Source organism: Alligator sinensis, unplaced genomic scaffold (genome assembly GCF_000455745.1).
Source record: "Alligator sinensis unplaced genomic scaffold, ASM45574v1 scaffold226_1, whole genome shotgun sequence".
In the NCBI taxonomy this organism is placed as follows: Eukaryota; Metazoa; Chordata; order Crocodylia; family Alligatoridae; genus Alligator; species Alligator sinensis.
This window is the reverse complement of record NW_005842028.1, coordinates 2017056-2045029: the sequence shown is the minus strand read 5'-3', so window position 1 is coordinate 2045029 and position 27974 is coordinate 2017056. Positions and strand designations below refer to the sequence as shown.

General features: G+C 42.4%; 2 protein-coding genes across 3 annotated transcripts in view; one reads left to right on the top strand and one right to left on the bottom strand.

The window, feature by feature from the left end:
- The window catches only part of UBQLN1 (ubiquilin 1), a 34903-nt gene extending 31506 nt beyond the window's left edge, over nucleotides 1-3397 (top strand). Inside the window, exons 9-11 of the mRNA XM_025202503.1 lie at nucleotides 104-219; nucleotides 464-632; nucleotides 2206-3397. Coding sequence (XP_025058288.1) covers nucleotides 104-219; nucleotides 464-632; nucleotides 2206-2361 — 441 coding nt within the window. The 3' untranslated portion in view covers nucleotides 2362-3397. The remainder of the gene's footprint in view (nucleotides 1-103; nucleotides 220-463; nucleotides 633-2205) is intronic.
- Nucleotides 3398-14621: 11224 nt separating this feature from the next.
- On the bottom strand, nucleotides 14622-22542 carry IDNK (IDNK, gluconokinase). Of its 2 annotated transcripts, XM_006022291.2 has the most exons (4): nucleotides 22512-22542; nucleotides 22021-22107; nucleotides 18327-18370; nucleotides 14622-15699 (listed from the first exon to the last, which is right to left on the bottom strand). In XM_006022291.2, exons 2-4 carry the CDS (start codon nucleotides 22048-22050, stop codon nucleotides 15348-15350), a joined length of 426 nt encoding a protein of 141 aa, XP_006022353.1. In that variant the 5' UTR covers nucleotides 22051-22107; nucleotides 22512-22542; the 3' UTR covers nucleotides 14622-15347. The 2 variants fall into 2 exon arrangements, with proteins under 2 accessions (XP_006022353.1, XP_025058291.1); XM_025202506.1 differs by lacking the exon at nucleotides 18327-18370.
- Between the last annotated feature and the right edge of the window lie 5432 nt (nucleotides 22543-27974).

The window sequence follows — 27974 nt, the reverse complement described above, 5'->3', positions numbered from 1 at the left end:
TTCAAATACAAAGATGAGCACTATCAAGGGTGGGGGTCCTACAAAATGCCTGGCATATCCCTGCATATGTTTCTGTTGTGACATTTTTCTCTCCTGTTTTTAGATGCAGAATCCTGACACGTTATCAGCAATGTCAAATCCTAGAGCAATGCAAGCTTTGTTACAAATTCAGCAAGGCTTACAAACATTGGCAACAGAAGCACCAGGACTTATACCAGGGTAACAGTTGATGAGACACATTCAGGCACTACTTTATACTTTTTGCATATTAAATCTGTTAATTTGTCAGTGTCCTGTCTTGCTTCTTTAGGAGGCTAGCCAGTTGTACAAATTCTCGTATGTTAACTTATCATCAGTAGAGTTTTCCATGTGAGAACTGAGGAGCTGGTTGGAATGTGTAATAAAATTTAATAATTTTTAATGTAAAAGTGTCTCAGCATTTTTCTGTTCCTCATCTCTGCAGGTTTACTCCTGGTTTAGGTGGATTAGGAAGCACTGGAGGGCCTACAGGGACAAGTGTATCCAGCTCTGTTCCCAGTGAAAATACAAGTCCAGCTTCAGGAGTTGCTGAGCCTGGTCACCAACAATTTGTTCAGCAGATGTTGCAGGCACTTGCTGGTGCAAATGCTCAGGTAAACTAGCACATGGCTAAATCCTTTTCAATATTTAAATTATAAATGTAGGCCAAAAGGCAGTAAGAATATTTGAAAAATATGCTGCTACCCTTTGAATACATGCCTGTCAGGGTAAGACTCAAACTGTTACTTTCCCAAGAGCTGGAAATAAATGCTGATAAAACTTTAAATTTGAACATTTTTTTCCCTCTGGGTAATTACCTCTCTCTCTGTCAAATCAGTGGTGTGGAACTAATGTTTTCATTTTTGACCCCATCTAGGTCTGAATTAATTAACATTTTCGTATCCCTTTAAAAAAATGCTATTATTTAAATTCTGTGGTGGAGGGGTATCAAGCTGGTAAAACTCTTTGACAAAGTATGAAAAGTTCCAAGTAAAAGAGCAAATTTTATCTGACTAGCTACGAGTTCCTTACTTTGTTAGGGCTCTATACATTTGTGCAGTGGCTATAGTTTGTTTTGAAACATGGGATGTTTTCAGCAACATAGTAATGCACATTCAAAGGAGTAGGTGTAAGCATTGAAAAGGAGCATATCTTTTTAAACAGTATCCATTTGAGTCTTTCCTCTACTTAATTTATGAACGGTTCTGTCATCTACGCTGGAATATCTGGGGTTGTAACTGATGGAATGGCAGCCTGCAAGATGCTGAGAAGGTTTTGTTTCTTTGTGGGTTGGTTACTAACTGAAATACCTGTCTTTCTGCTGTTCTTCAGTTTCTAAAACAAAATATTTAAAAATCAGTTTCTCCCTTCCGCTTAGCTGCCAAGCACAGAGTTCTGTGTTTGCTCTTCTATAAACAATTGGAATGACAACTGCTTACAAAAACAGTACATGCCATTTTCCTTGGATTTGCAGGTTTAAATTGTAAGGCATAATTAAAATGATTTCAAAGATTGTTCCAAACCAGCAGAAGTTTGTCTGTTAGGGCTTGGTCATACAACATTGTGATTGGAGTTCTGTTGTTTGTATTGTGTCAGAACTGGATCAGTGCCTAAAAGTTACAGCTGTTGAGTTTCTCATTAGACGTTTTATAAAATGGCTAGAACTCTTCCAAACCTTGATCAAGGTTTAGAAACAGTGGTGACTGATACCAGTAAAATAACCTGATTGCATTTACCCTATTGCCTGTTGCCATCTGTAAGGGTATCTAAAATCCAATGAACAGCATTGTAGGATTCAATATTTAATTTCACCTGACCAAAGTGACCCATTGTACACTTTGAAGGAACTATTACCAGGAAAAAAATCTAAGTTGGGTTCATTTTTATGTTGCGCCGTTATGTTGAATCAGACATGCAGCACTTCCTATAAGTTCATCTCATAAGCATGTGATGTGTAATAATCTACACCAAAGGTTACAAGTCAGCTGTCTGCACATTTTAAATTTTGTAATTGCTTATTTAACACTGTAGTTTTGAGGACTTGTAAGGAAGAGAGTAATTACAGAAACTAACGAAAACAAAATACAAGATGATGTCTGCATTCTTATCATTTTGCATATATCATAGCATTTACACTAAGCCTTTTCTTTACAGTTTAAAATAAATTTTCTTCTTTTTTTCTTTTAGCAGTTACAAAATCCAGAAGTCCGATTTCAGCAACAACTGGAGCAGCTCAGTGCAATGGGCTTTTTGAATCGCGAAGCAAATTTACAAGCTCTAATAGCAACCGGAGGAGATATCAATGCAGCTATTGAAAGGCTACTGGGCTCCCAACCATCATAGCAACATTTCCTTAACTTGAAAAATGTAATTTATTTTTGATAACAGCTCTTAAATCTTTAAAATACTTGCTTTATTTCATTCTGACTCTTGGGATTGTCTTGTTATAACTAAAAGCAGTCTGATGCATTTTAAGGTGGAGTGCAGTAGTTTTCTTCGAACAGTGGGAATCAATGCTTTTCACTCAGAGTTGTTGCATGCATCACATTTCTCTTCGTTCTGCATTTATTGTGATTTTTTTGAAACGGATATCAGCTTTCACAATGGGGTAAACAGGTTCTGTCTGACCTACAACTGTCCAGTTTCTTTACTACTTAAACATTAGCCTTCAGTAGTAATTTATGTAGAATAAAAATTAAAAAGGAGACACATGAAGCTATAATTTGTGGGTTCCAATACTGCTTATTGTGACTTCGGCATGTATTTTTTTGCTAGCAAAATGCTGTAAGATTTATACCACTCGAGTTACCTACCATTTTTGCTTTTATTTGTATAAAGTATAAACACAATATACACCATTGAAAATGGCTCATTTCTAGGAACTTACACATTGCGATAGAATGAAACGATAAGTAACCAAAAAGCTACAGAACAAATAAGTCATAAGACACGTTTCTAGAGTAGAATCTTTCAGTATCTTTGGTAAACATCTCTGCAAAAGTGCTTAGATAAGTTCATTTAAAATATACTAGAATTGCTGATCTGGTTATCTCTATACATCTTAACTGTACAGAAACCTGCATTGTTATTAACATTGCCTCAATATTCACAAGGATTAATTGGAAATTACCTTAATCTTTGTGCAAATTGAAGAAACACTACGTGACGTCTGAAAAAGCTTCTGAGGCTTTTTGGCTATCCCATGTTGAAATTCTAACATGTATTATGATTTGTAATTGGAAACATTACTTTCACTCATTGTCATGTGATATTCTGATTACTTTTAACCACCATGTAAAAATACTGTATATCTTTTGAGTTTTTATTGGTAGCTATTTCTCTTGTGCACAGGTAATAAATGAATTAAAAATTCGTTGTGGGCAAGCTGTCATGTGTGTATTTTCAGTCAGTTGTTTGACCTTCAAAACAGATAAACATTTTGGTTACTGGCCTTTTGAGAGGAGGCTTTTGGAGTATCTCAGGCTATCTTTTGGCCAAGATGAACAGTGTCTGGTTTATAGAATGGAAGGGAAGGAAGTGGAACCAGTGGTTTTCTACTGTTCAAGCAGAGAAATGTACTAGTGAAAAATCACTCAACTGTGTTTATCCTAGTTACCAAACAGCTCTGGTTTGGATTCTGCATCTTTTGTAAGCTTTTTTTCAAGTCCATTTAAATGCTATAGTCTCTAATAGTTCGACTTAATTGCAGTATTTAATTGTCATGTAAAAATCACTTTGGTGGTAAAAGAATATAATAAACATGGGTTATGCTTACCCTGCCATGGTTGAAAGCTTTCAAAGCTAAGTGAGAGAACTGTGTTTTAGTATAAAGCAAATGACATCAGGTACACGCAGCACTAGTGCTTAAAGCCTCCAAAACATTTGTTGGGGCACAGCCAAGTGGACAGAACCTGTGCATGGGGGAAAGGGCTCATTGTTGTCTTTTTACTTCAGAGTTTAGAGGCTTACAGGCCATAACGTTTACCTCTGGCAGTAAGTAAATTGTTTTCATGCTGCTGACACAACACTGGGAAAAGTTCAAGGAAAAACTCTTGGCTGGTAAGTGTGCCACAGGCCTCTGGACCAAAGTCTCATAGGTTAGCAGTACTGAGTATAAACATAAGCACATTAAAAGCCAAGCATACCAAAAGATCCTGCTTTCATCTGTCTATGTAAAAAAATTGTTAGAACGTCCATAGGTTTGGAAAGAACCCTTTATTGTCTATGTCCCAGAAAGTAACAACAGTATAAATAGGCAAGAGGCAAACCCTTCTTCACAAGGGCAATATAATCTCATGAGCAAATACTCAGATCAACATTTTCACCAGTTTAAAAATCCTTTATTCATGCAGGAGAGGGGTGACATCAAGTGCAACTAGGATGGAGTTGGTACAGCAGTGGGAGGTGACCTACATAGTATTATCACTTTTTTACTTCACTTTCCTGATTCCTTTTGGCCAAGGTTCTTTCAAAAATTGACTAGTGATTGAGATGCTTCTAAAGCAGGTTTGCCCAACATATGGCCCGCGGGCCGCCATGCAGCCCGTGGGGGGGGGGGGGGAGGGGTGATGTGATACCGCTTCCTGTGCGGTCTTTGAATATGGCCTGCTGGCCCACTGGGTGATAAAAAGTTTATGATCCAGCCCCACATTCAAAAAGGTTGGACACCTCTGCTCTAAAGGGACCCAACTTTTAAGAAGCAAATCACTGAAAAATCAAGATCCCTTAAAATTGGGCGCCCAAAATCACTAGTCACAACAGATCAAGTGTAAAGGCCAAAATATGTATATATTGTGGAAGAACAATTCTTAAATGACATAAACAACACTGGAATGAGCTTTCCAACACTTCAATGGATTAAAACTTTTATATACAATACAGGTATGTTCCATAGCTTTTCACCCTACGTTAATATTTAGCAAATATGCAAGTTGGCTTTCATTCAACCATTGTTAAATGAAAAAGGAAAACAAAATCAGCATACAGGGGCCTCAAATTTATGGAGATGATGAAATGCTGACTCTAAATTGCATGAGTTCCTGTTGGAGATAATATCCAACCACTCAAAAAAATACCAATTTTCTTGTATGCAACATCCTGGAGTATAAACCTTGCTTTTGAAAGGGAAAATGAAGGATTTTTTTTTCTCCCGAAGTAGTGGCTTCATAGAGGAGGGACAGCATAATTTGCAGCTGACTCACCCTCTCTTTCCTACTTATCTAAAGATGAAAAGAGGAGGGGAGAAAGAGAGACCAGAAGTAGCTAGCAGACAGCATACTCAACTAGTGGAGCATCAAGACCAGGGGTGGGCAAACTGGCCTGTGGTCTGGATGTTGCCCACCAGGCCATTCTATCCAGCCTGCGGGGCCCCTAAAATTTTTAGAAAATTAATATTTATCTGCCCTGGCTGCCTGTCACGCAGCCCTTGATGGCTTGCCAAAACTCAGTAAGCGGCCCTCAGCCCAAAATAATTGCCCACCACTGATTAAGACAGTTAGAAAGGAAAGAAAATTCTTCACGCTTTTGGAGTGAAGGACAATGAGCCCTTGTCAATTGACTCCCTCAGCTGTTTGAATAGTAATGCAACAGCTGCTGCACTGAGGAGCAAGAATCAAAGCAGAATGCTTCTATTTCAAAAAAGCTTCCTCACTTTACACACTCCCATTTTAGGGGGCTGACTTTGGGGGAAGTTGCATGTCATATGCAAGAAAATATGTAGGTTGTAACCTAGTTGTGGGGATTGTTTTTACTGGCTTATCTTCCAGTAGAATTTAAGACAATGAGGTGAGGTTGGTTCCAGGTTTTATTTTTGAATTTAGGCCCCATGTATAATTTATTTCAGGTATGCACAGTGTTTTACTTACCAAAATTTCAGTCACTTCTTAGCAATGGGGGATTTGCCTGATTAATGCCATCAGTAATAGTTAATAGGGGTGTGTGAAGCAGGCAGTAGTCGATTCGGATTCGGTCTGATTCGGGACAGTGATTTGACTTGCTGATTTGGATCACTGTCCTGATTCGATTTGGCCGAATCTGAAGATTTGATTCTCATATGGAGAATCAGTGATTCGGCCATACACGCAGCTTTATATGTTTTTTCTGCTTGGCAACTGATGCCTCCTAGGTTGGAGGGCACCTGGGGTCTCCCCACAGCCAATCACTAAGCCAGGGGGGTGCTGGGGCAGGCCCAAAAGTGGACTGGAAGTACTTCCCAGTCTACTTCCGGGTCCACACTGAGCACGTGGGGGGGCCCCCCTGCGCTTCTGTGGGACACTCCATCTGCCCCACTATCTCAGCATTCACAAGCCGTGCCTGGTACCTCAAGGTATGCAGAAAAAAATATAAAGCTGTGTCTATGGTTGAATCATTGAATCTTACCGAATTGAATTGGAGGCTTCCGATTCAATTTGGAGAGATTAATGGGTCTCCTGATTCGATTTGGAGATTCAGCCACCAAATCTAATCAATGACCGAAGCTTCGCACAGCCCTAATAGTTAACATATTGCTTTAAGTTACCTAGGTCAATTTTTAACCCAGGTTAGCAGTTTTAATGCTGTTGCTGTTGAATAGCTAGCTTTGTATGTAAAAATAACCTAGAGGTTTTAATCCAGTTACTAATGTACAGGTGTCCTTGATTTAGATCTACTACCATAACTTTCAGTTTGAGTAATCAAGCATTGAATAGGCATAGAGATATAGACCTTTTTCCCTTTAGAACAGGGGTGGGCAAAATATGGCCTGTGAGGCCATTCTATCCAGCCTGTGGGGCCCCTAAAAAATTTAGAAAATATTTATCTGCCCTTGGTTCCTGAAAAAAATGACAGGAACCAAGGGCTGTAGGACCCAGGGGAAGCCCAGTGGGCTCCCACAACAGCAGGCCCCATCCCCCGAGCCAGAAGCCCCCAACAGGGGCTTCTGGCTTGGGACCACATGGCTGCCCCATGCCAGAAACTCAGATGGAGGGTGGGAAGGGCAGGGGAGGAGCCCAGGGAAAAGTGGCCCGGGGAAAAGCTGAGTGGGGGTGGGGAGAAAGTGGCCCCTCACCCATCCAGTGCCTGGTGCCTCGTGCTGCAGCTGCTCACAGCCCGCCTAGGGCTGCCTATGCCTGTTCCGGACAGCCCTGCTCAGGCTGTGAGCGGCTGCAGCAGGAAGCGCCAGCCATGGGGCGAGGGAAGGGCTACTTTTCTCCCCCCTGCACTCAGTTTTTCCCCAGGCTCCTTCCCAGCGCAGAGAAAAGCGACCCCTCCCCTGCCCCATGGCCAGTGCTCCCTGCTGCAGCTGCTCGCAGCCCACACGGGGCTGTCCAGAGCAGCTGCAGTGCAGGGCACCAGGCACAGGGCAGGGAGGGGCCGCTTTTCCCCATGCTCAGCACCACCTTGTAACCCGCTCCCACTGCCAGCCTGGGCCCTGCGCTGGCTCCGGACTCACCCGTTGGGGCTGTGCATGGCAACAGTAGCTGTGGCCCCCCTGCTTGCTGTGCCAGGCAGCATTTGTTGCTGCTGCCTGTGGGCTGCCCAGCACACAAGCTCCGGGTGGGCAGCAGCAGCCAACACTTACCAACACTTACCAGCACGGCAAGTGGCAGTGGGGAGGCCACAGCTGCTGCCACTGTGCACAACCCTGATGGGCGAGCCAGGAGTGAGCGGGGCCTAGGCTAGCAGCGGGGCGGGTTACAAGGTGTTGCTGAGCATGGGGAAAAGTGGCCCCTTGCCCACCCCGTGGCCGGCGCCTCGCACTGTAGCCGCTTGCAGCCCCGCCGGGGTGCCGGCTCCAGAGAGCCCTGGGTGGGCTGCGAGCGGCTGCAGCAGGGATCATGGGCCACGGGTCAGGTGAGGGGCTGCTTTTCCCCACACTCAGCACCAGCTTCTTCCTTGTCAGTGAGCAGGGGGTCAGGGCTGCGCTGCCCCCCACCTGTACCATGGGGTTGGAGGGCACTGGGAGTGAGTGGGCAGGGAGCCAGCGGGAGCACAGGGCCTGCACCGGCGTCCCAGGGCCAGTGCCAGTGGGGCCCAGAGCAGGGTGGCAGGAGCACGGGGTCCCAGCCAGAAGGGGCTCTATGGAGCCAAGCCAGCTCCCCCCTCTCCCTGCTGGTGCAGCCCAGCCCGGCTCCACAGACCCCTGCCAGCCTGCACCTGCTTTGGGCCTCATCAGTGCTGGCCCTGGGACATTTGTCCCAAGATGGTGACCAGGGGACGGGGCACCTGTCAAAGGGCGGGGCTACCCATGCGGTCCTCGACAGCCTGCCAAAACTGGGTAAGAGGCCCTCTGCCCAAAATAATTGCCCGCCCCTGCTTTAGAAGTACTCTCTGCATCTTGGTATGTATTATGGCCTAGATTGGCAACTATGTCTAACTAATTAACTGTTCAGCAGATGGGTAAAGGAGCTTGTTTCTAGAACTGACAGTTTTGTATTTTGCTCAAGACATTGTGGACTGATAGAAAGGAGTTAACATTTCTCTTGCAAATATGCAGCACTTACACAGAATTGTACAAACTAATCTTGGCACGGTACTTGTGAGGAGGAGTGATGTGTTTTACAGATGTGGAACCTGAGACATGATGTTTGCCCACAGCAAGTTAAGCTGAGAAAGGAATCTGTAACTGCAGGTTCATCTCACTTAATGATCCAGGCCTGGATGGCTGTCCTGAACTAAATATGCAGTTAATGTCAGGAAGATATTGCAAAGGCATGCTGAGTAATCTCCTGACTTAAAAAGCAGTAATGTTTTGCAGTGTTGTAGGGTTTGTTTGTTTTTTAATTTTTGTATGTGTAGTGCAGTCTAGAAAATAAACCTATACTTTGACACCCTGAGAATTATTAAAGTAGACCAATCTGAGTTGCAACAAGATACCTACAAGATAAAAGGAGTGTGGCTTTTTAAAAATATCTCCACTCTAAGCAAAGTATACAGTGTGGGAGACAGATGCAGCTATACTTTAAATATCCAGGCTAAAATTTAGACCCTGATTGTTTGTATAAATATATGAGCAGTCCCCTGAGCTCAGAAAAACAACTTGTCCAAAGCAATGCAAGTGTTTGCAGTCAAGATCACTTGGGGTTTGACTTTAACCTGAGTGAAATATAAAAATTAAATAAAACTTCAACACGAGAAAATAACGTCTTATATTTTACATTTTTATTAATCTGAGGTGCAGGCTAAAATTTACTAGCTGGTTAATCCATTGTCTTTTCTTGAGAGATGGGCATTTCTGTTTAATGTGCGCATTACTTAGCATAGTCTTTTCAATGCTGCCAGGCTTCTCTGGGCTTGAGTTATATAATACTCCGGTCTTATATGCCCTGCTTGACTTGAATCTAAAGGGACTTCTGGACACCAGCAGGTCCCTGTGCAACTAGAAATTAATGTTGGAGCTCCTTTGTTTTCATGGGTGGGTCATAATGGGAAAAGGTTTGAGCAACCCTGAATTGTACAGCTAGGAATCAGTAGGAAATTGCACTTATAAAGGCAACTGCTTTCTGCTCCACAGAGATTAGACACAAACATGGATGAGGCACTAGTAGCAGAAGTCACTTTATAGGCAGCCTCTCCTCTAGGGATGAGAGGTCACTGCATTTGTCCCTTGGACTGGCCAAAGCCTGCAGGCTATTTGTAGTCCTGGGGTGACTTAGCCTAATAATAACATGGCTTGCTTTTATGGCGATTATGATTTAGCCTAATAACACCATAGCTTGCATTTCCCACGATGGAAATGTTTTGCATGATTGCTGGTGCCAGGGACCAGCAGTTCCTGAAAACTGGATTTTCCGGCTTCAAATGGCAGCAGTCTGAAGATGACCAGGGAGAGATGTGTCCTTCCTTCTCAGGGATCTGAAGGGGGAGGGGAATACAGAGGGAGTGGACTTGACTTCCTGAAATGCATAATAATCCAGGAGGCAGGGGGAAGTGTAGGGTTACCATATTTCCAGGTCCAAAAAAGAGGGCACCTGTCTTGGGGGGGGGGGGGCAGTTTCTATCTGTTACAGTAAATAAGTGTTATTGTCTCATGTTAAATGTAAAGCAAAAATAATTGTAAAGAAAATTTTAAAATGTACCTTTTTACATGCTGTCAGTCCTGTCCTCCTGCATTTCTTCCGGTTGTGCCCATGTATACCTGTCTGTAGGGTGCGTCTTTCTCAGCTGTCCCCACTGCTGCTTTGTGGCGCTGAGCAACCCTAATATGCTGGTGCCCTGCCCCTGCCCATACCCCCAAGCCACACTCCCAAACCACAGCCCCCCCAGCCCTGCTAGTGCCCTTCACTCCTGACCCACAGTCCTCCATCTCTGCTGCTGCCCTCACTCCTGACTTACCACCCCCCTGGTGCTGCCAGTACCCTGCACTCCCAACCCAGTCTTATCCCCTGCCGGTGCGCCTCACTCCCAACCCACAGCCCCCTGACCCCCCCAGGCCTGCTGGAGGGAGCCGCCAGTTGCCTCCGTCCTGCCCATGCTGCAGTGTGGCGGCTGTGACAACTCTGACTCATGCGGGCAGCGGTGGAATGAGTCCAGTTCCAGTGCAGACTGGAGGGCAGTGGAGCTGAGCTATGTGGCACCCCCTGGCCTAAGCTGGGGCTCCTGCAATGTGCCAGGTGGCCTGGCCTCAGTTCCTCCCCCGCCCCCCTTCCCCCCCGGCAGCATCTCCTGGCTGCCCTGCCCCTGTGAGCATGGGCATCAGCCCTGGCATCGCCAGCCTGGCCACACAGCTCGCTGCTGCCCCCCCATCAGACACCTTCCCCCAGCACTGGCAGGCACCCTCCCCCCCAATTACACACCCCTGCCACACATGCCGCTACTCCCACGAGCCCCTGGACAATATCCAAGCCCTGGCCCTTCAACCCACCCCCATAGACCTACCTGCATCCAGCTGCCAGGGCTGCTCCCACCACCCTGCCTGGCTGTATGCTGGCCCTGTGTGTGTACATGCACACATGCACTTGGTGCGCCCTGCGTCCAATCACCCTCCCCTGGTTCCCCCCAACCCCAAGTGGCTCCTTGCAGGCTGGAAGGCTGCCAGCCTGCAGAGATACCCTTGGTTTCCTCCTTTAAAGAGGAAAATCTGCATTTTTCCTCAGCAAACAGAAAACCCAGATCCCTGGTAAACAAGCATGCTGCTAGGGCAAGCCGGGAAATACAGTCCTACCAGCATGGATAGCAAAAACGGACTAGCAGGGCAAAATCCTGGACATTTGTTCATATTTTAACCCCCCCCAAAAAAAGCCCGGACAGAGATCGGAGGACCCAAAAAGAAGACATGTCCAGGAAAACCTGGACATATAGTAATCCTAGGAGGAAGGCAAAGACAGAAAGGAAGCTTGTTGCTGCCTGCTTCCTGTAAAGAAAAAAAACATCCCACCCACTTCCTTTTGTGAGTACCAGTTGGAGGCTGCTTTCCTGTTAGGAGAGGTCCTGATGTCTCTTCTCCCAGATCCAGCTCTCACCTTGTGTGAGACAGAAGAACAAACTCTTCCCTAGCCCTGTTGTGACAGATGAATGTTGCTTGTCCCAATTCCTTCTGTTGCTGCTACAAACTACGCTAAGCATGGCTCTGAGTACCTAACCAATTGCCTACTACAAACCTCATTCTTGTGAAGCATGAGACTGGAAGGCAGAGTTAAAGAGTCCAAGGTAATTTAGCTGTGGGAGTGGTGGCAGAAATCACAGCTTGGGAATTTTTGGCTGTTGTAGAGATCAGCAGAAGTAAGCCACTGCAAATCTTGTTTCATCTTCAACTGTAACTGGGTGTTTGTATGACCTTCAACTGGGAACTAATAGGACATACCAGAAGAAAGCATTGAGCTACAATAGCAGAATCGGCACCTGGTCTTGATAATGTTAAAGGTAGAATCACTTAAACAGTTGGCTTTGTTTATTGTCAACAACTGATCTGGGAATAGAAATCATTTGCTTTGAAATAAAAGAGCACAAACAAGCAGGGAGTGTTCTCCTGCAAGGAACATCATGACTTAATTTGTGCAATCAGGTGTTTAAAGTTTCCTCAGTCTAGGAAGGGTAATTTTAAGTGCTGGGAAACTGAGAGTGGGGGGTTGTAACCAATTCATTACACAATTAATGTCCTTGGTCTTAATAGGGAAATACCTGTGGTTCAGACTGTCAAATGTGGATGCTTTAAAGAGGCTGAATTAGCAAAGGTGCTTGGGTCCTATTAATGTCAGTGTGATTTTTGGGTGCCATCTGAAAATCAGATTATTTTAGATGCCTGTCTATGGGTGTTGGAGCCCAACTTAGCATACACATATATCAGTGTCTTAATACGTATTGTTTGGGTTATGGAGGCTAAAGGTTAATCTGGAGGCTTGATCACATATGAGATCTGATGTAAGCAGTTTCCAATAAATATATGAGATTTAAATGTACAGAATTGTTTACTTCCTTCAGTCTTTATGAAACCAAATATAGTTCTTATACAGCCCAGTGGCCAGAAACTAGACTCTATTTGTTTGCTGATTGAATGTGTGATAGCTATGTGTAAGTTTTACCTAGCATAAGCACCACAAGAGGGTGCCATTTACTTGAACATCTCTGTTTTGGAGGACCAGTGTAGTCTATAAACTATGGATGGGCTTGAACTAAACTTGGGATCTGAATGCTGCCTGAACTATACGGGTGCTGGGAATCTGCATGGAGCCTAGTTGGCTGCCAGTTTTATCTGATTCACTGACTAATCCTGAGCTCTTTGTGTACAAGATGTATAGAAAAAAATGTAAGATGAAGCAGGGGTTAGTTTAGGACTCATTCACACTGAAACTAAATGGTTTGGATATAGATTTTTGGGATGAAATAAGGGTTTTGAATGCTGACTAGAGATAACAGTGCAGTAAGAATCATCTCTCTGCCATTTGTTGTCTGGCTGTCTGAGATTGGCAGAAAAAAATACCCACCAGATGTGTAGCAATCTGTGATCTGCCGGCTGCAGTGAGGTTTCTTTATCACTGCTGTTCCAGTTGCTCACTCACACCACTTTGCAAAGGAGGTAGCACACCACAACTACAAGAGCAAATCTGGTTGGTACTAGAAGATGAGAAATGAGGTATAAACATCTTGTAACTGATAATAACTGAATTAACAACCTGGACATTTTTTTTTTCTGAAGGGGCCCTTATAGGGTCACTCTCCTCACCTAAAAGGAAGTGAGCCAATCTTATTAATCAAGGAAACAAGATTGCAACAAGACAATTAAAGTTGGTAATGCATAGCTAGCAGCGTGTCAGAAAGGTTCTGTCCAGTTGTACTTTACCTGAAGAATGACTCTCATGAGAAATGCATCTGACAAGGTCTTTGAAGTAGGTGTCAAGGAGGGTAATAAAGGTTGGGGTTTGTTGAGCCCATGGCAAAGGGGATTTTGAACCTATTTGTTGATTAAAAGAAATTAAATGAGGTTTTATCTTTAAATTCAGTGAATTACATAATTGTAATTGGAAAAAATTGTATATGCAAAACTAAGCATGGGAAATGGAAAGTACATTTTTACCTTAATCTTTTTAACTATTTGATTGTATAAAAAATATCTGGCTATGACTATATATTGGATTGGCTCTCTCAGCCCCTTGTTCTGCAGACTGGCACATGTGCATGACATGGTTTATGTGAATATTTCTGTTGACTTCAGTAGGATCATTTCTGTCCATGACTATATGCAAGATTGAGGCCACAGGGGCATATTCTTAATTTTAATAATGACTTGGAACATAATCCACTGCAAATTACAATGAAGTAAACAAGCTTTTTAAAAAGTTCCTTCTGAATGGATGTACTCTAACAGGGTTTACAGCCTTGCTGGGTAGGTACACCAAATGACTCTTAAGTAACCCACTATTTTAGATGGTGAAGAATATTAGAAATTAAGAAACTGGATTTCTTGCATGCTGTCCCTATTCAGAATCTAAAGATGGCCTGTGGGCAGAAATACACAGCTTCCAATCTCAAGTGAGACTCCCTTACACAGGAGGGTTATTTCACTCTTGCCTTTCCTCACATCACCTCTGAATCTTGGCACAGGATAACTACAGTTTTTAATGTAAGCTTAACACTGGAAGCTGGGGGGAGAGGGAGAAAGAATACCGGAAAAAAATCACTCTGTTTAGCTACCCATTACTCACCCCAAAGAGTGGGAACATCTATCACTCCTGAACTGGTGAACTCAATGGTATTTAAATCATATTTCATTGGCTGACACATTCTCCCTCTTTCTCTCTCTGTCATTTCATCAGCATGTCTATTGCTGTGACTCCCAACCAGGGTACCATGAGATTTTTTTTCAAGGGTGCCCCAGGGTACTGCACAATATTAGTACTGCTAGGTGTGCAAACACCCATACATGATTCACAAGATAAACCCGGAAATTTCAAATAGATATTCATAGCATCGAAAATATTCTGACCTGGTGTGGTCTTTCTGAGTTGCTGGTCCTAACTCTATAGTTGCTCTCTATTATTGTTCCATAGTCAAAAATAAGTGAAAGCTAAGAGTTGGTACTTTCTGGGGGATACCTTGAATCTAAAAAGGTTGAAAAACCACCAGTGTTTTGTCATTCTTTCCTCAATGCTTCAATTTTGCAAATGAAAGACACTAGTTCACCATCTATGCAAGGTCACTTAAGAGTTTATTTTTAAAGATGTAGATAGAATTATACTTTGCAGTTGCAAAGCCCTTTCTTTCCAACTAGCAGTCAGTGTTTAAGAAAAAATCAGTGAAGATGCACAACACTCCTGTGAGGGGGATAAGTAATTTCAGTTGAGGACACAGACACAGAAGTTGAGACTTGTTCAAAATGAGGCAATAAGCCAATGGTAGTTTCAGGAAAAGAGCCCAGTCATTGGTCTCTTGCTTCCTTGCACTAGTAGAGAACTCTGACTCCTCTTAAAAACAGTTTGATGATTTCATTACTTAATGTTAGTGAGTGATGACTTAGGCCAACTTCTGTTCTGACGGGAAAAATAGTGAAAATGGGTTAACATTCTCATCTCTGTCTAATCACCCTTCGCGGGATCTTTGAAAGTGCTCTGTGCTGACTTTGGTCTGCATCAGAATTAATGCAAGTCTTAACTTTGACGGATGTTGGAGAAGGGTCAGATCAATACTGACAGCTTCTGAGAATTCCACCTGAGTTTTAACTTGCTTTCACAGAAATATCAGCAATAGCAAAAACAGGCTTTAGGATTGCAGCACCCTGAAAGTTCACCAAGAAAATTAAATGAGCATTTCAAATTGTATTGATTACCTTGAGAAAGCAATTAAAATGCTGTTTCACAAATCTGACATGGCTAAGAAAGCTGATGTTTGTTTAATTCAGATTGTGCTCTGAAAAAGTATCACTTTAAAGGAAGAGATTTCACAATTTCAGACACTACTTCTGAAACCGACTTCTCCAGGCTGATAGTAATAAAGTTTTCTGGTGCTGTTGGGGGCTCTAGAGCATCAAATTGAGACTGTAGTAATTCAGACGGCATAAAATGTCCTTTCCTCTTCTCCAGGCGTTTAGCGATGAGTTCCTTTGGTCCATCCAAATGAATAAAGAGGATCTTCCCTGCAGCAGTTTCTTTTTGTTTTTCTAACTCATCGTTTTTAGAATATGCTGCCTCTGTTCCACTTATTAATATGCGCCTATACATTTTCTTCAGAGCAGAGCAGGCCAGAATGGCATTTTGTCCAGATGACTCTTCCCTACCAAGAGAAGACAACAGTGAGCAGTACTTTAACAAAAACATCATGCCCATACTTGGTGTAGTCAAAACTGCTGGACTGGCCTCAAGAAGCAATGGGTAGGCAAACCAATACATCTTTGCATAGAACAGCTCTAGGGATCGCTCGGATCAAATTTGAAATACTTTTTCTTGTGTTGTTGTTGTTGTTTGAAAAACAAGATTTAAAAAATATATATTTAATCCTGATAGGGATCATCTCCAGCTTCTGGAGCCTACCTAATGGCCACCATCCTTCCAAAAGGACTGTCATCAATCCTATTCCTTAAGTGCTCAACAAGAAAGCTATTGAATAGCTTGAGGCTAACTGCAAATGTTTGTTTGGATCGTAAGTCTATACTGAACAGTACATAGTTTTATTTTTTTTAAATGTACATGCCCGCAAAATGCCAAAACCTGTTTTTGAAGGCACCAAACTAAATAGTTTGCCTTAACCACACTGCTACAGCTAACATTACTGGGAAAGTTGCATGTATCCTCACTCATCAGTCTTCCAAGTTGCTCAAGGAATTAAAAGCTTCCTAAAAGTGCCAGTCATATTGGCAATCACAAACTCAACCTTCAAGTCAGCAAACAGGTGACTGAAATATCTGCTCAGGTGAAAGTAAACACACATTCTGCAGTCAAGTTGTGATGCAATTATAGATAATAGTAAGTGAATGTGACTACTCTCAATGTATATATGTTCTGTTAAATTTGGGTTGCAGTTACAGGTCCTGATTTCCCAAGAGGATAAAAAGATGCGGTACCTCACTTTCACCTCTGCAAGACCATTCCAGCTTCATTTATAAGTTCTTTGAATTCAGACTGTGCAAAAGGTACAGTCAAACAACCTCTTCTGTAAATTAGCTTGGATCCATTCAAGCTTCTCAGTGGCCCCAGCTGGAGGCCCGCCAGAGGGCAAACAAGGATCATATTCCAAGATAAAAGAAATCGAGTCAAATTCCACAGTACTTAAAATTGGTCAGTTTGCTCCAACAAGGCAGAACCACTTACTGCTTAGAGCCAAATACTGACGACTGTACAAAACCACAGGAAAGAGGATTTTTTTTGAGGAGTGAGAGAGAAAACCTACCTATACCAGGACAAGGAGTTCTTGTAGAGGAACACCTATTGCTAGTGTAAGCAGTACAGTCCCAGCTCAGTGATGGGATTTTTGGCCACTGTTTTTAAAAAGTTTCTCATTGTTCAGGGATGCAGAAAAAGCTACCACTGAGCACTGCCCAACAGTACATAGAGAGAATAGTTTCTCTGCAGGCTTTTTATGGCAGTTTCCCAGCTTTGAAGTCCTTTTGAACCTCTGCTGTAACATTTGGTCCTTAATTATTAAAAAGGCAGTCAGCTGCTGTAATATGGGAAGCACAGTGAAAGAACAGCTTGCCCAGGGACAATAATGCCTTTGGCTTATTAAAAATCTTACTTCAGGTTGCTGATGACTTTGGGCAATTATGACACTGTGTACAAAAAAACACTTTGTTTTTTTGGCATACATATGTGCAGGAGAAAAAATTGATTCAGTTGGAAAGCTACTTACTCAAGAGAAATCTACTAGAGCTCAAGAATAGAAAAATCCCTGCAGATATGTTATTTGAGCTAACAATGGTATCTGAGTTAACCCTGCTTTTGGAGACAACAGTTACCAGCAACCCACTTTGCAGAATTGATTATAAGTGTAATGTTGCAGAGTTCTTTAGAATAAATGTATTTTTGTGACTATAAGTTTCAAATGGCCCACAGGGAAGTGACTATCTTGATGAAGCTTTCTGTCATGGTTATTTATTTTTTTTAAACTCGGATACTGGGATCAAAGAAGTGCTACTACCTCTCTGGCACCCTTAGAGTATCCAAAGTAAAGGGACTGTTGTTGGTTCTGTTCCCCCTCCTTCTTCGATTCACGGTGTGAGTAAAAACAGGGGCAAGGAGTATCACAGAAATGTTTTTGTGACTAGAAAAGCATGTTGGGATCAGTTACAGTTGCGACCATCTGTGCTGTTTAAAAATTTCTATGGCTTATATTCAGTAGGCAAGTAGCCAATATGGACCCTATTCCTTGCATATCTGCAAGGTTTAACAACAGCTGTGTCCACTGCAGGAAGTCACAAAGGATAAAAGTAATGAAAACACTTAAGTGACTTCAGAGGTTCAATTCCATGCTCAGAAATGACCTGGGCTTCCAATGACAGAAAATCAATGGAACCTAATTTCCAAAGTCACTGCAGCATTTCAGAATTTTTTGCCCCCAATTAATACAGTCTGTTTTCTGTGGGTGCATCCATTAGGCATAACTGATGTCAGGTTTGTTAGTGAATCAACCCCTAGAAATGTCAAGTTCTTGTATGCAGGGCAAAGAAAGAACTAGTTCCCAAACAGTTCTATCAACAGTGGTACTCTTTAGAGGCCAGTTTTACTATGACAGTAACTATTAAAGCATCTCACAGAATATAGAATAGTTTTATTAACTGTGTAATATGATTACAAGGCTAAATACGCCTGTCTCCCAGAATGCCGTGGAAAAAGAAAACATCCTTGCATTTGTCTTGGGCCAATCATCATTACAGTGCATCCTTATTGTAAGTGAGTTTCTCTTACCTCATTAATATATCATGTAATTTGCAAAGCCATGGGATCCTGTCCTAAAAACAAAACAAGTTAACTTAAGTATTCTCTGAAGTTACTTAAAATAGTTGCTTCTACTATCCATGTAGCAGTTAGATTCCAACAGAAACCTGTTAGATCTCTTTCAGTTTCTTTTTAGTTGTGATAACACAAATAGGCCACTTTTCTTCTTTCTGCAGCCAAATCAACAAACTGACCCAGTACCATTTCTACATCCAAGACCAACCTTTTCTCATTTCATTCACAAAATCCAAAAGCACATCTCAGTTACATAAACTTCCTTTGACAGAACATAGTACCAGAACAGAGTGAATTTACCAGCAAATGAATAGGAATTCTTAACACTTGAAAACACAATAAATTAAAATACCACTCTACATCATTTTAGTTCCAGGCCTTTGATTGCCAAGGTATGTATATATATTTAATGGACAGCTTATCTACAAAATCTGTTAATGTAAAGCTATTTGCGATATAGTAAAGCAACTAAAACATAAATACCAAGCAGACCGATCCCTTGAGTGGGGTGACAAATCAGGGCAACCACCCTGGGCCCTGAGCTTTAGGGGGCCCTGCGATCAGTGCTGTACAGGCCCCGCCAAAGGTGCCACCACTCCACGTGGTCACCGTGCACCACCGCCTTCACGCTCTGGCTGCTCGCCACTCCTGCACAGGCTGATATGCGCTGGGCCCCACACACCCCCAGGGTCGGCTCTGATACCAAATATACAGTTACTAAGCAATTTTAATTCTACACGCAAACTTATGCATGTGCATGCACATGCATGAATTAAAGTTGCTTAGTAATTGTATACCTTGGTATTTATCTGTCAATTGCTTATAGAGCATGTGTGTGCATGTGTATATACATATATGTATACATACATACATACAGATACATTTCTACATATCTACACACACATATACCTATTAGTAATTCTACCTCTATCTATATGAACCTATACTACATTCTCCAAGGGACCCCTGCTTTATTCAGTATATATTAAGAGTGTACCAAATAAAGTTTTCCAGTCTCACTCCCCTTGCCTCTATATCCAGAAATACTATCGTTGTGTGAAAGTTGGAGGAGTGAGCTTTTATCTACTTTGATGGCTTTCATTACTTTGAATTGCATGTGAAGGGTGGCCAGAAAAGGTTGATGGAAATGATCTTTATTATTCCAAACGTATGTATTATTTGGTTTGACATAATAGTTTGTGAACCTTAGACAAAGAACAAGAAATTTTGTTCTCTACTTATCTCATAAATTGAGCAGCTAAGTCTGTTTTAACAGGGGTGTTTTTGCATCCTCACCTCTCCCACCTTTTTATTCTCTTAACACATTAGTATTCATGTGTCATGCTTTGGATCAGGTATACGCAAGGCTTTCAGGAACTGCCCTACGGTATCTGAAACAGACTTAAATTCACTTCTCTGTGATAATTAACTTACATCATATTTATGTCAGTGGCAATCAGAACTAAACTCAGTTGTTGCCATGTTTCTACAGCACCTTTGCTCAGTGAAGGGGTACCCTCTAACGACAGGTTCACTTGGCTTAAATAAGCTTGGCAAATACAATAAAAATGATCAATTAGCTGCTTAATATCATCCAATTTAAGCTTTAAGTTTGCTGAAGCTTTTGTCATAACTGCTCAGCATTAAATGGATGCTCAAGCTTCACCTTTCTGTCTAGGAAATGTTGGACAAGTGTTAATAAATGAAGGCATGGAAGAGTAAGGGGAGCTACCCTCTTCACTGCAAAACCTCTTCCTGCCTATACTTTTTCAAGTAGGCCTCCATAATTTCACAACACCCGTATCTACGGCACTTGCGTGGCATCATGTACCAGTGCATAATGTCTTAAACTTCTCTGTTCAGCATTTTGCTCTATTGCTCTTTAAACTAGCTGTCTCTAGATGCTAACTCAAATGAACTCCCCAGGTTTAAATAGAGATTAGTTTTAAACAAACATGTAGAAACTTTCTAATCTCTCAATTTCCCTTGAAGGGTATCCCAATTCAGCCTGTCGAGTAATGAAGATAGTTCCTGGCTATTGCAGGAACTGACTGCAGTTTTGGGGCAAGAGGGGGCTTCCATAAAAGATCTCAGATTATTGTAATTTCCTAAACTTTTCAGTTACCCATTCCATATATGCTAACCATACTGAAGATCTATTTTAGTTTAATTATTCTGCTACTGAAAAGTCTTCTGCTGCATGATTTTTCTGTTCAACTGGGCAATAAGATGAAGCAACACGCTGGCTAACACATTTGGTGAACACTAAGCTGTGAGGAAGCCTAGAATGTTGAAAGATTAACAAATGCTTTAAATTAAAATAAAATTAAGCTTGTTAATCTGTTCATGTGGTGTGGACAGACCTGGAGTAGAGAACCCAGTCTAAGAAACAGTACATAAAATAAAGGTTTAAGGAGCAATTATTTTAGCCACTGGTAGGCTGTTGAAGTGGACTTCCAAGGGCGTTAACAGTGTATTAATATTAATGTGTGTAATTAAGCAAAGCTGTCTGATGATACGGGATATGGCCCAGTGCCCAGATTGTGCATGATGATGCAGGTGGACAGACCCTTTCTGAGTCCTGTGGAGATCTGTATCTGTGCAGGGGCCTAACCTGGTGACTCAGTGTACAGGCAGAAGTGTAAAAGTCTGTGAATATTTGGTTTGTTTGACAGTTGTCAAATGTTTTGGGTTTTTTTAGGTAGAAGCAGGAAGTATGAATTGTTATTCATACCACCTCTCTTCAGATGTCCCCAGACTGGGGAGCGTGGTTTGTTTGCATGGAAAAATGCTTACTCTTCTATGGGACAGAAAAGCATTCATCATTTAGACTGGAGATGGCACAAACATCTGAAAACTGGGTATTTTTCTCAGAAAATACAAATATTTTTAAACAGGAAAGACAGCCAAGTTACTTATTCTGCATTGAACACTGCCACTCTTTTACCTAGTACTCCTTTCCCCACAAAAAGATTTAGTTGTCTTGTTGAAGGAGGGTTTGATAAGCACTCTAGGAAGTCCCACAGCCTGTGGCTATATGCATACGGCAGCCCCCTGGAGTTCTCTGGGATACATCCACAACCCCTCAGCTTTGCTAACGATTACACCAGCCTTGACTCCCCTCTATTATTCTCCAATTGCACTGTTCAAATCCTTTCTAGAAACCCGCTTTTGCCATCAAATCTGAGATAGGAAGGAAAAGTTAATGGTGGGACTGAAGTCAATACTTTGATGGGAGCAAAGTTTGGCCAATTCTTTCTTGAGTGCTTTTTAAAATCCCACCCAAATCCAATAACATAACCATCAAAATGTTTTCATCTCTTACTGACAGCCTGATGCTGTTGTCACATTGACCTTCCTTTTTTATTCTCCACCCTATCTCTCTCTCTCTCTTTATATTATCCTGAGTTGACATATACACTCTCTGGATCAAAGGGCATGCCTTTACTTTTTATGCGGCACCACACATACTGGGGAGGGATATTTTATAAGTAATAGTTTACAAGTGGGGAAAAAAGAATCCTCCCCCTCATCCCTAACAAGGAGCCCTGCAAACTCATTCAGAGCACAATTCACTGTCACATGATTTCTCAAGGATTAGAAAGGTAAACATGTTGACATCTTTGCCTTTAGGATTATATATAACTACCTGGTCATTTAGTGGAATCCCTTCTGCCATTTTCTTTTTATTCTCTGGAGGATGATAGTCATCACCATCATAGAATTTCCAGCCCAGCTAAGAAAAAAAAATAATTATGCATCTCTCTCTCAGTATCCCAGTATTTTATCAACAAAGCATCCCAACACATACAGTCATTGGATGCCTGAAGGCCTCTTGCACCACAACATGAGTCATCTTCTCTAGAATGATATTGGCCATAAAAGCTAGGTATCATAACAAAGAAGAATAACAAGTTAATCCACCTGCTTGCTTTGTAAGTCTAAGTCATGTTACATTACGCCATGGCTTCTCCTATATACACCTGATTTGTGAGGAGATGGAATAAATGATTTGCAACTGGGTATTATTTAACATATCACAAAGTTTATAACTCAACAATGACTTGCTAGAAGAGAACAGAAATGCTATTTAAAGCAAAATAGCTGTCCTACAATTGACAAAATAACATAAAGCCATACCTTCTCTGCCAGATGTGACCCCACCGTGGTCCTGTAAGAGAACACAGGGAAAATGTACTTAAACATGACTTCCTAGTGTTTAGTTAGTCTTAAAAAAGGAAAGCGTTGTCTTTCTTTCTGGGAATGGAACGGCTAAAAATGTAGAAATTGCTACAGTACATCCCAACAATGGTCTGTTTCATCTCTTATTCAGCCACTAACAATTGCTACTAACCACCTGCCCTAGTAATTCTGATGTTTCTTATGCATAAATCATAACACAATACTCTTGGTATTGGGTGAATGTTCATGTATACTACAGAAATAAATACAATCTACTTTAAGGACTTTAAACTGAAGAGGACTGTAAACAAAAAGACAGTAAACTGAAAATCGTCCTCACATTTTGTTCCTTCTATTCCCCGGCATGTTACTGTACACCAGTGAAACTTAAAAAACAAAGCAAAAAAAACCAACCGTAGTCACTTAGTGAATGCTTCTACATATGCACATTTACTGCACAGTAACCAAAATTACTGCACAGTACAGGTGTGCGTCTACATGTGCATGCCTGTTCTGTATAGTAAATATGACAACTTACGCTGACTTGAGCGTAAATTTGATACCCACATCATGCAGGTATCAAATTTATGCCTGATTAGTTACTGTGTGGTAACGCACATGTAGACACCTTACTGCGCAGTAACAGCGTGTGTGGTCTGACCTGGGGCTAACTTTAGTCTGAAGTCAGTCCACACACAGTGTTAAGTCACTGTAACACCTGCATGTGTAGATGCTGGCCTATTCTTGCTTCCTGCACAGTAGACACACCCACTATGTAGGAAGGAGAAGAAAGGAGAGAAGAGAATAGCAGTTAATCATCTGCGAGAGCAAATCAGAAATTCACTTAGGAATCTGGTCTGGTAAAATTCTAAAGGATAATGATATTCAAAATGGCATCATCTAGCAATGTCATCTGGATACAAATAAAGTACTTAAAAACCCTGAGAAGTTGAAAACGTACTAACTCACAGGCTTTATTTGCTCCTGAATTTTAGCAAAATATAGTATATAAGCAAGCAAAAATAGCATAAAACTAAGCATTCTGTGGCTCAAAGGTAGATTGCTGAATGCTTCATTTGAAAATCCAAGTACAGTAATCACTCTTGAACTCACCCTACATTACTGATTGAATATTTTAATACATCATTTTAAGGTGTTTTCTTAAGGTATGCGGTAATTACCGGTAATGTATACCTGTAAGGGGTAAGGCTATATTAAAAATAGTAGAGAACAGGAAGCAGTACAGAATGACTGTGTGGTTTCTACTATTTAGATATGTTTTTCTAATGTTAGTTGGTTTTTTTACTTAAGTATTTATTTATTTTCCAAATTGCCAGAGACAAAAGGAGGAAGGAGTTGGGTTGCAGTGACTCATTGAAAATTCTCTAAATTGTTCTGACCATACAAATATATGGGAAGGATACAGAGTAACAATATATTCAGCAGCATTCCTGATAGCTGGTCCAGAACTAAACCCCATGCATCATGCCTAGACCCTGATTTCAGTTATCAAGTCCCCTTATGACTGAGAAGTGTTACTGAGGCAGTAGTCATGCTCCCTGCCTGGCACACAAGAGAACGCTGAGATTGCCATTCTGTCAGGCACCTAATGATTCATCTCAACTGAAAAGTGCAAGCAAATTGATATGAGACTTAGCTAACACATACTGTCTAGGCCTAATGGGATCTAAACTTGATTTTCTTTTCCTGCTGTAAATGTTGGCTTCCAATTTTGGTTTGATTTTAGCTAACTGTATTTGATTTAAAAAAATACATAGTTCAGGCTAAGTACTGGATTTCTCTTTTATTTCCAGAATTTAATAATGTAACAAACTCCCTAGGTCTTTTGGACAGGACATTATTTATACCTGTACAGTGCCTGGCACAGTTTGGAAACATACGATCTGAAATACTTAAGTTTTCAATTTTGAAACCGCACAACCCTATCATTCCAAACATTACAAAGTGTGAAATAAGAATATTAATCAGTATTTCAGATTCTTAGCATGTATTATACAGTAAGATTAGAAGCAAGAGGCTGTGGTAATACTTAGAAACTCACAGACACTTGCTTTTCTTCAAAAGCAGCAGGCTATATCAGGCTTTTAAAAGCATTTCACCTACAATCAGCTGCTTTTAACTTTTACATCAACTGATATTGCAGCATGGAAAGAAATAATCCATCTTGACTGAGATGACACATGAGGAGTCTCATCTTTTACGATTTGTCATTATATCCACAACAAATTTGGATTATTCACTGGTTAAGTGCCAACTATATTTCTTTTACCAATGCTGTGAAATGTACAAATCCATTGTAAATACAGTCGTAAAAATGACTTGAGAGTATAATTAGGAATCCTGCAGTGAAACAGGGCAAGAAAAAATGTAGACTGAAAAATCAGAAAACCCTTCCTAGGGGAAAGAATGAGACAATGGAACAACCACTTAAACAAAGTGGTCCCGATCCAGCACTGAACTGGTCTTAATTGGGCACTTCTAAGAAGATGAATGATGTCAAGTGGAACCAGGATCATTCCTATCTGGGTGGTTTGCCAGAGAGGAGGAGCAGGAGAGCTGGTTGCTTGTACAGCAGAGTCCTGCATCTCCATGCAGCTGGAGCTCCTCTGTGGACCTGCACATCTGACTAGAGAAGCAAAATAAAAAGATTAAAAAATAAATAAAAATAAATAAGATATAAAAAAAGAAAAATGAAAAGCGAAAATGAAAAGTAAAAATGAATGCAAAATGAAAAATGAAAAGCGAAAATAAACGTGAAAAATGAAAAGTGAAAATTATTTTTGCTTTTCATTGTTCACTTTCTCTACGTTTTTCATTTTCTCTTTTCACATATGAAAAGCAAAAATAAAAGTGAAAAGAGAAAATGAAAAATGAAAAGAGAAAGTGAACAATGAAAGGCAAAAATAAAAATGGAAAATGAAAATAGATAAAAATGAAAAAAAATCGAAAAAGTAAAATAAAAAGTAAATGCAAAAATGACAAATCAAGAAGAAAAAGAAACACACACTAAAACATGAAAAATAAAATGAAAAATGCAAAAACAAAAAAGGTGGGGGGGAGATGCACGAGGAAATGAAGCGGCAGTAAAGGGGCAGCAGAGGCCCGGCCGGGCGGGGGAGGAGCCGGCGGGGGGGCCGAGCCCCCGCACCGCGGACACTGGCACCGCCCCGGGCGGGTGCCCCCCCCCGCCGGCCCCTGGGCGCCCCCGCCCGCCGCGCCACTGCCGCCAGCTCCCTGCTCCCCGCCGGCCCGGCCCGGCCCTGCCCCTGGGAGCGGCCTCTGCCCCCGCAGCCACCTGCGGCGCCCGCCCCGGCCCGTCGCCTCCTCCTGCTCGGAGGGGGCCTGAAGAGCGGGTCGTGGCTTATGGGGAGAGCAGAGCAGGAGGGTTTGGCCTGCAAACGCAGGAGCCCCTGCCCCTTCACTCCGCCTCCCTGCTGGCAGGCCTGGGCTCTGAGGGGTAAAACAAGCTCCTGCAGGACAGGCAGGAGGTGTTGGGAGCTCTTGCTGTAAAACCTGTTGAGGTGTGCTCCAGCTTCAAACCAAGCCCTCATTTTGGTCCTTCAGACTGGCCATTGTCAAGCAAGGGGCAGCTTAGGCACCCTGAGGTGTCGTGGGAGCCCTTGAAGGGTGCCCCAGGCAGTGTGAGGAGAGAAGCAGATAAGGGCAGGCTCAGGCTCTCCCTGCCTGGCTGCTCCCCCCTGCCTGACTCCCTCCGCAAGGCAGCAAGCACTGTAATAAGCGCATTCGACTTTTAAATGTGTTTCTCCGTTCACAGAAGGTAAGGGGGACGGGGGGCTGCAGTCTTAAAAAGTCAGAGCTGCGGCTTCAAGCATATTTATCAACAGGGCCCTTCTGTGTTCCAGCCTCTGTCTGCAGTGGGGCTCTCTTCAGGCAAGCCTCTCAGACAAGACGATGGAGAGCCCTGTGATTTTATGTCCAGCCTCCTGTCTTCCTGACACTTCATTCATCTAACTACACAATTGCCAGGCACTGCTAATGATGTGTGTCACCAATGGTCTCACAATGTCTAGCCACCTTGCAACTTGGTACTGATGCAGTTACCATGTTTGGAGCCTTACCTCTGTTATCACACCATGTTATTGCAGTTTCTTAACCCCTTCATACACCAGTTTCTTAATCCCCTAGTACACCAGCCTTGTATGGCATGTCCAGACAAGTGCAGTCATGCGGTATGTGGTGCTGGAAATGTTTGCAGCAACGTGTGTACTGTCCAAGCATGCACTGTGCCGGCGGGGGTTTTCTGCAGGTTTTTTTGCCCCCTGGATATCCAGGGGTAAAAAAAAACCCGCAGGAAAAAAAAAACGGGGCAACACACACTTGGCCAGTGCATGCTGCTGAAAAGTAGCCGGGCCACCAGGAGCTGCGTTGCGGCTGCTGACTAGGCTCCATGTGGCTGCAGCCCTGGGAGAACCCCAGGTAAGCCTGCTGGGGCCAGCCCAGCGCTAGCCCCAGCCTCCCCTACCTGTGGCACAGGTTCCCTGAGGACAAGTAACGGTGGTGCAAGGTGCGTCACTGCTACTTGTCCCTGGGGAACCAAACGTCCACGCATGTCTGGATGGGCCCACATAGGCTGCATGACTAACTGCATGTCTTAGATTGTATCAACACGTGAACTCTGTTCCATGTAGCTACCATACACAGGGTCCTACGTTCTCTTCAGCCTCTACAAAACCATGTAAATAACTAGGACTTTTAACATTCATTAATAAAGTTATAGATCTGAACATATCATAGGGGTTTTTTCATGGGGGCGGGGGTGTTGACTGTTTTACAGTAGCATGTAGGGGATCTCAAGTAAAACTGAGACCCCATTTTGCAGGCACTTTATAAACACTGGGTCCCGTTCCTAAGTAGGTTGCAATCTAAGCAGGGGGGACCTGGTGGCTGCCTATAAGTATATAAGGAATATACATCAGGATCCGGGGACACGCCTGTTCTCCAGAGCGTCCCATGGGATGACAAGGTCAAACAGTCACAAACTTCTCGAAGACTGTTTCAGGCTGGACATAAGGAAGAACTTCTTTATAGTCCGAGCCCCCAAGGCCTGGAACAGGCTGCCAGAGGTGGTGCAAGCACCTACTCTGGATTCCCTTAAGAGTTAATTGGACATTTATCTTGCTGGGATCCTGTGACCCTAGCTGACTTCCTGCCCCTGGGGCAGGGGGCTGGACTTGATGATCTTCTGAGGTCCCTTCCAGCCCTAATGTCTATGAAATCTATAAACAGACAGGAAACAAAAGGCTACGGGGAAAGCAATAAAACATCCAGAGGAGCAACGTAATGATTTGTAAATGTAATGCCAATTCCACATTTTTCCCTATTTCATTTTTAATTAGTAGCGGGTTTATTAGGAAGAGAGAAAAAAAAGGAGGAGGGAAA

Excerpts from the sequence above, each read along its gene's own strand:
- IDNK (XM_006022291.2), bottom strand. The coding sequence starts at position 22,050 with ATGGCAGAAGGGATTCCACTAAATGACCAG. Across the intron at positions 18,371-22,020 it reads GGATTCCACTAAATGACCAG|GACAGGATCCCATGGCTTTG; the intron begins GTAGTTATATAT and ends TTTTGTTTTTAG. Across the intron at positions 15,700-18,326 it reads TTACATGATATATTAATGAG|GGAAGAGTCATCTGGACAAA; the intron begins GTAAGAGAAACT and ends TTCTCTTGGTAG.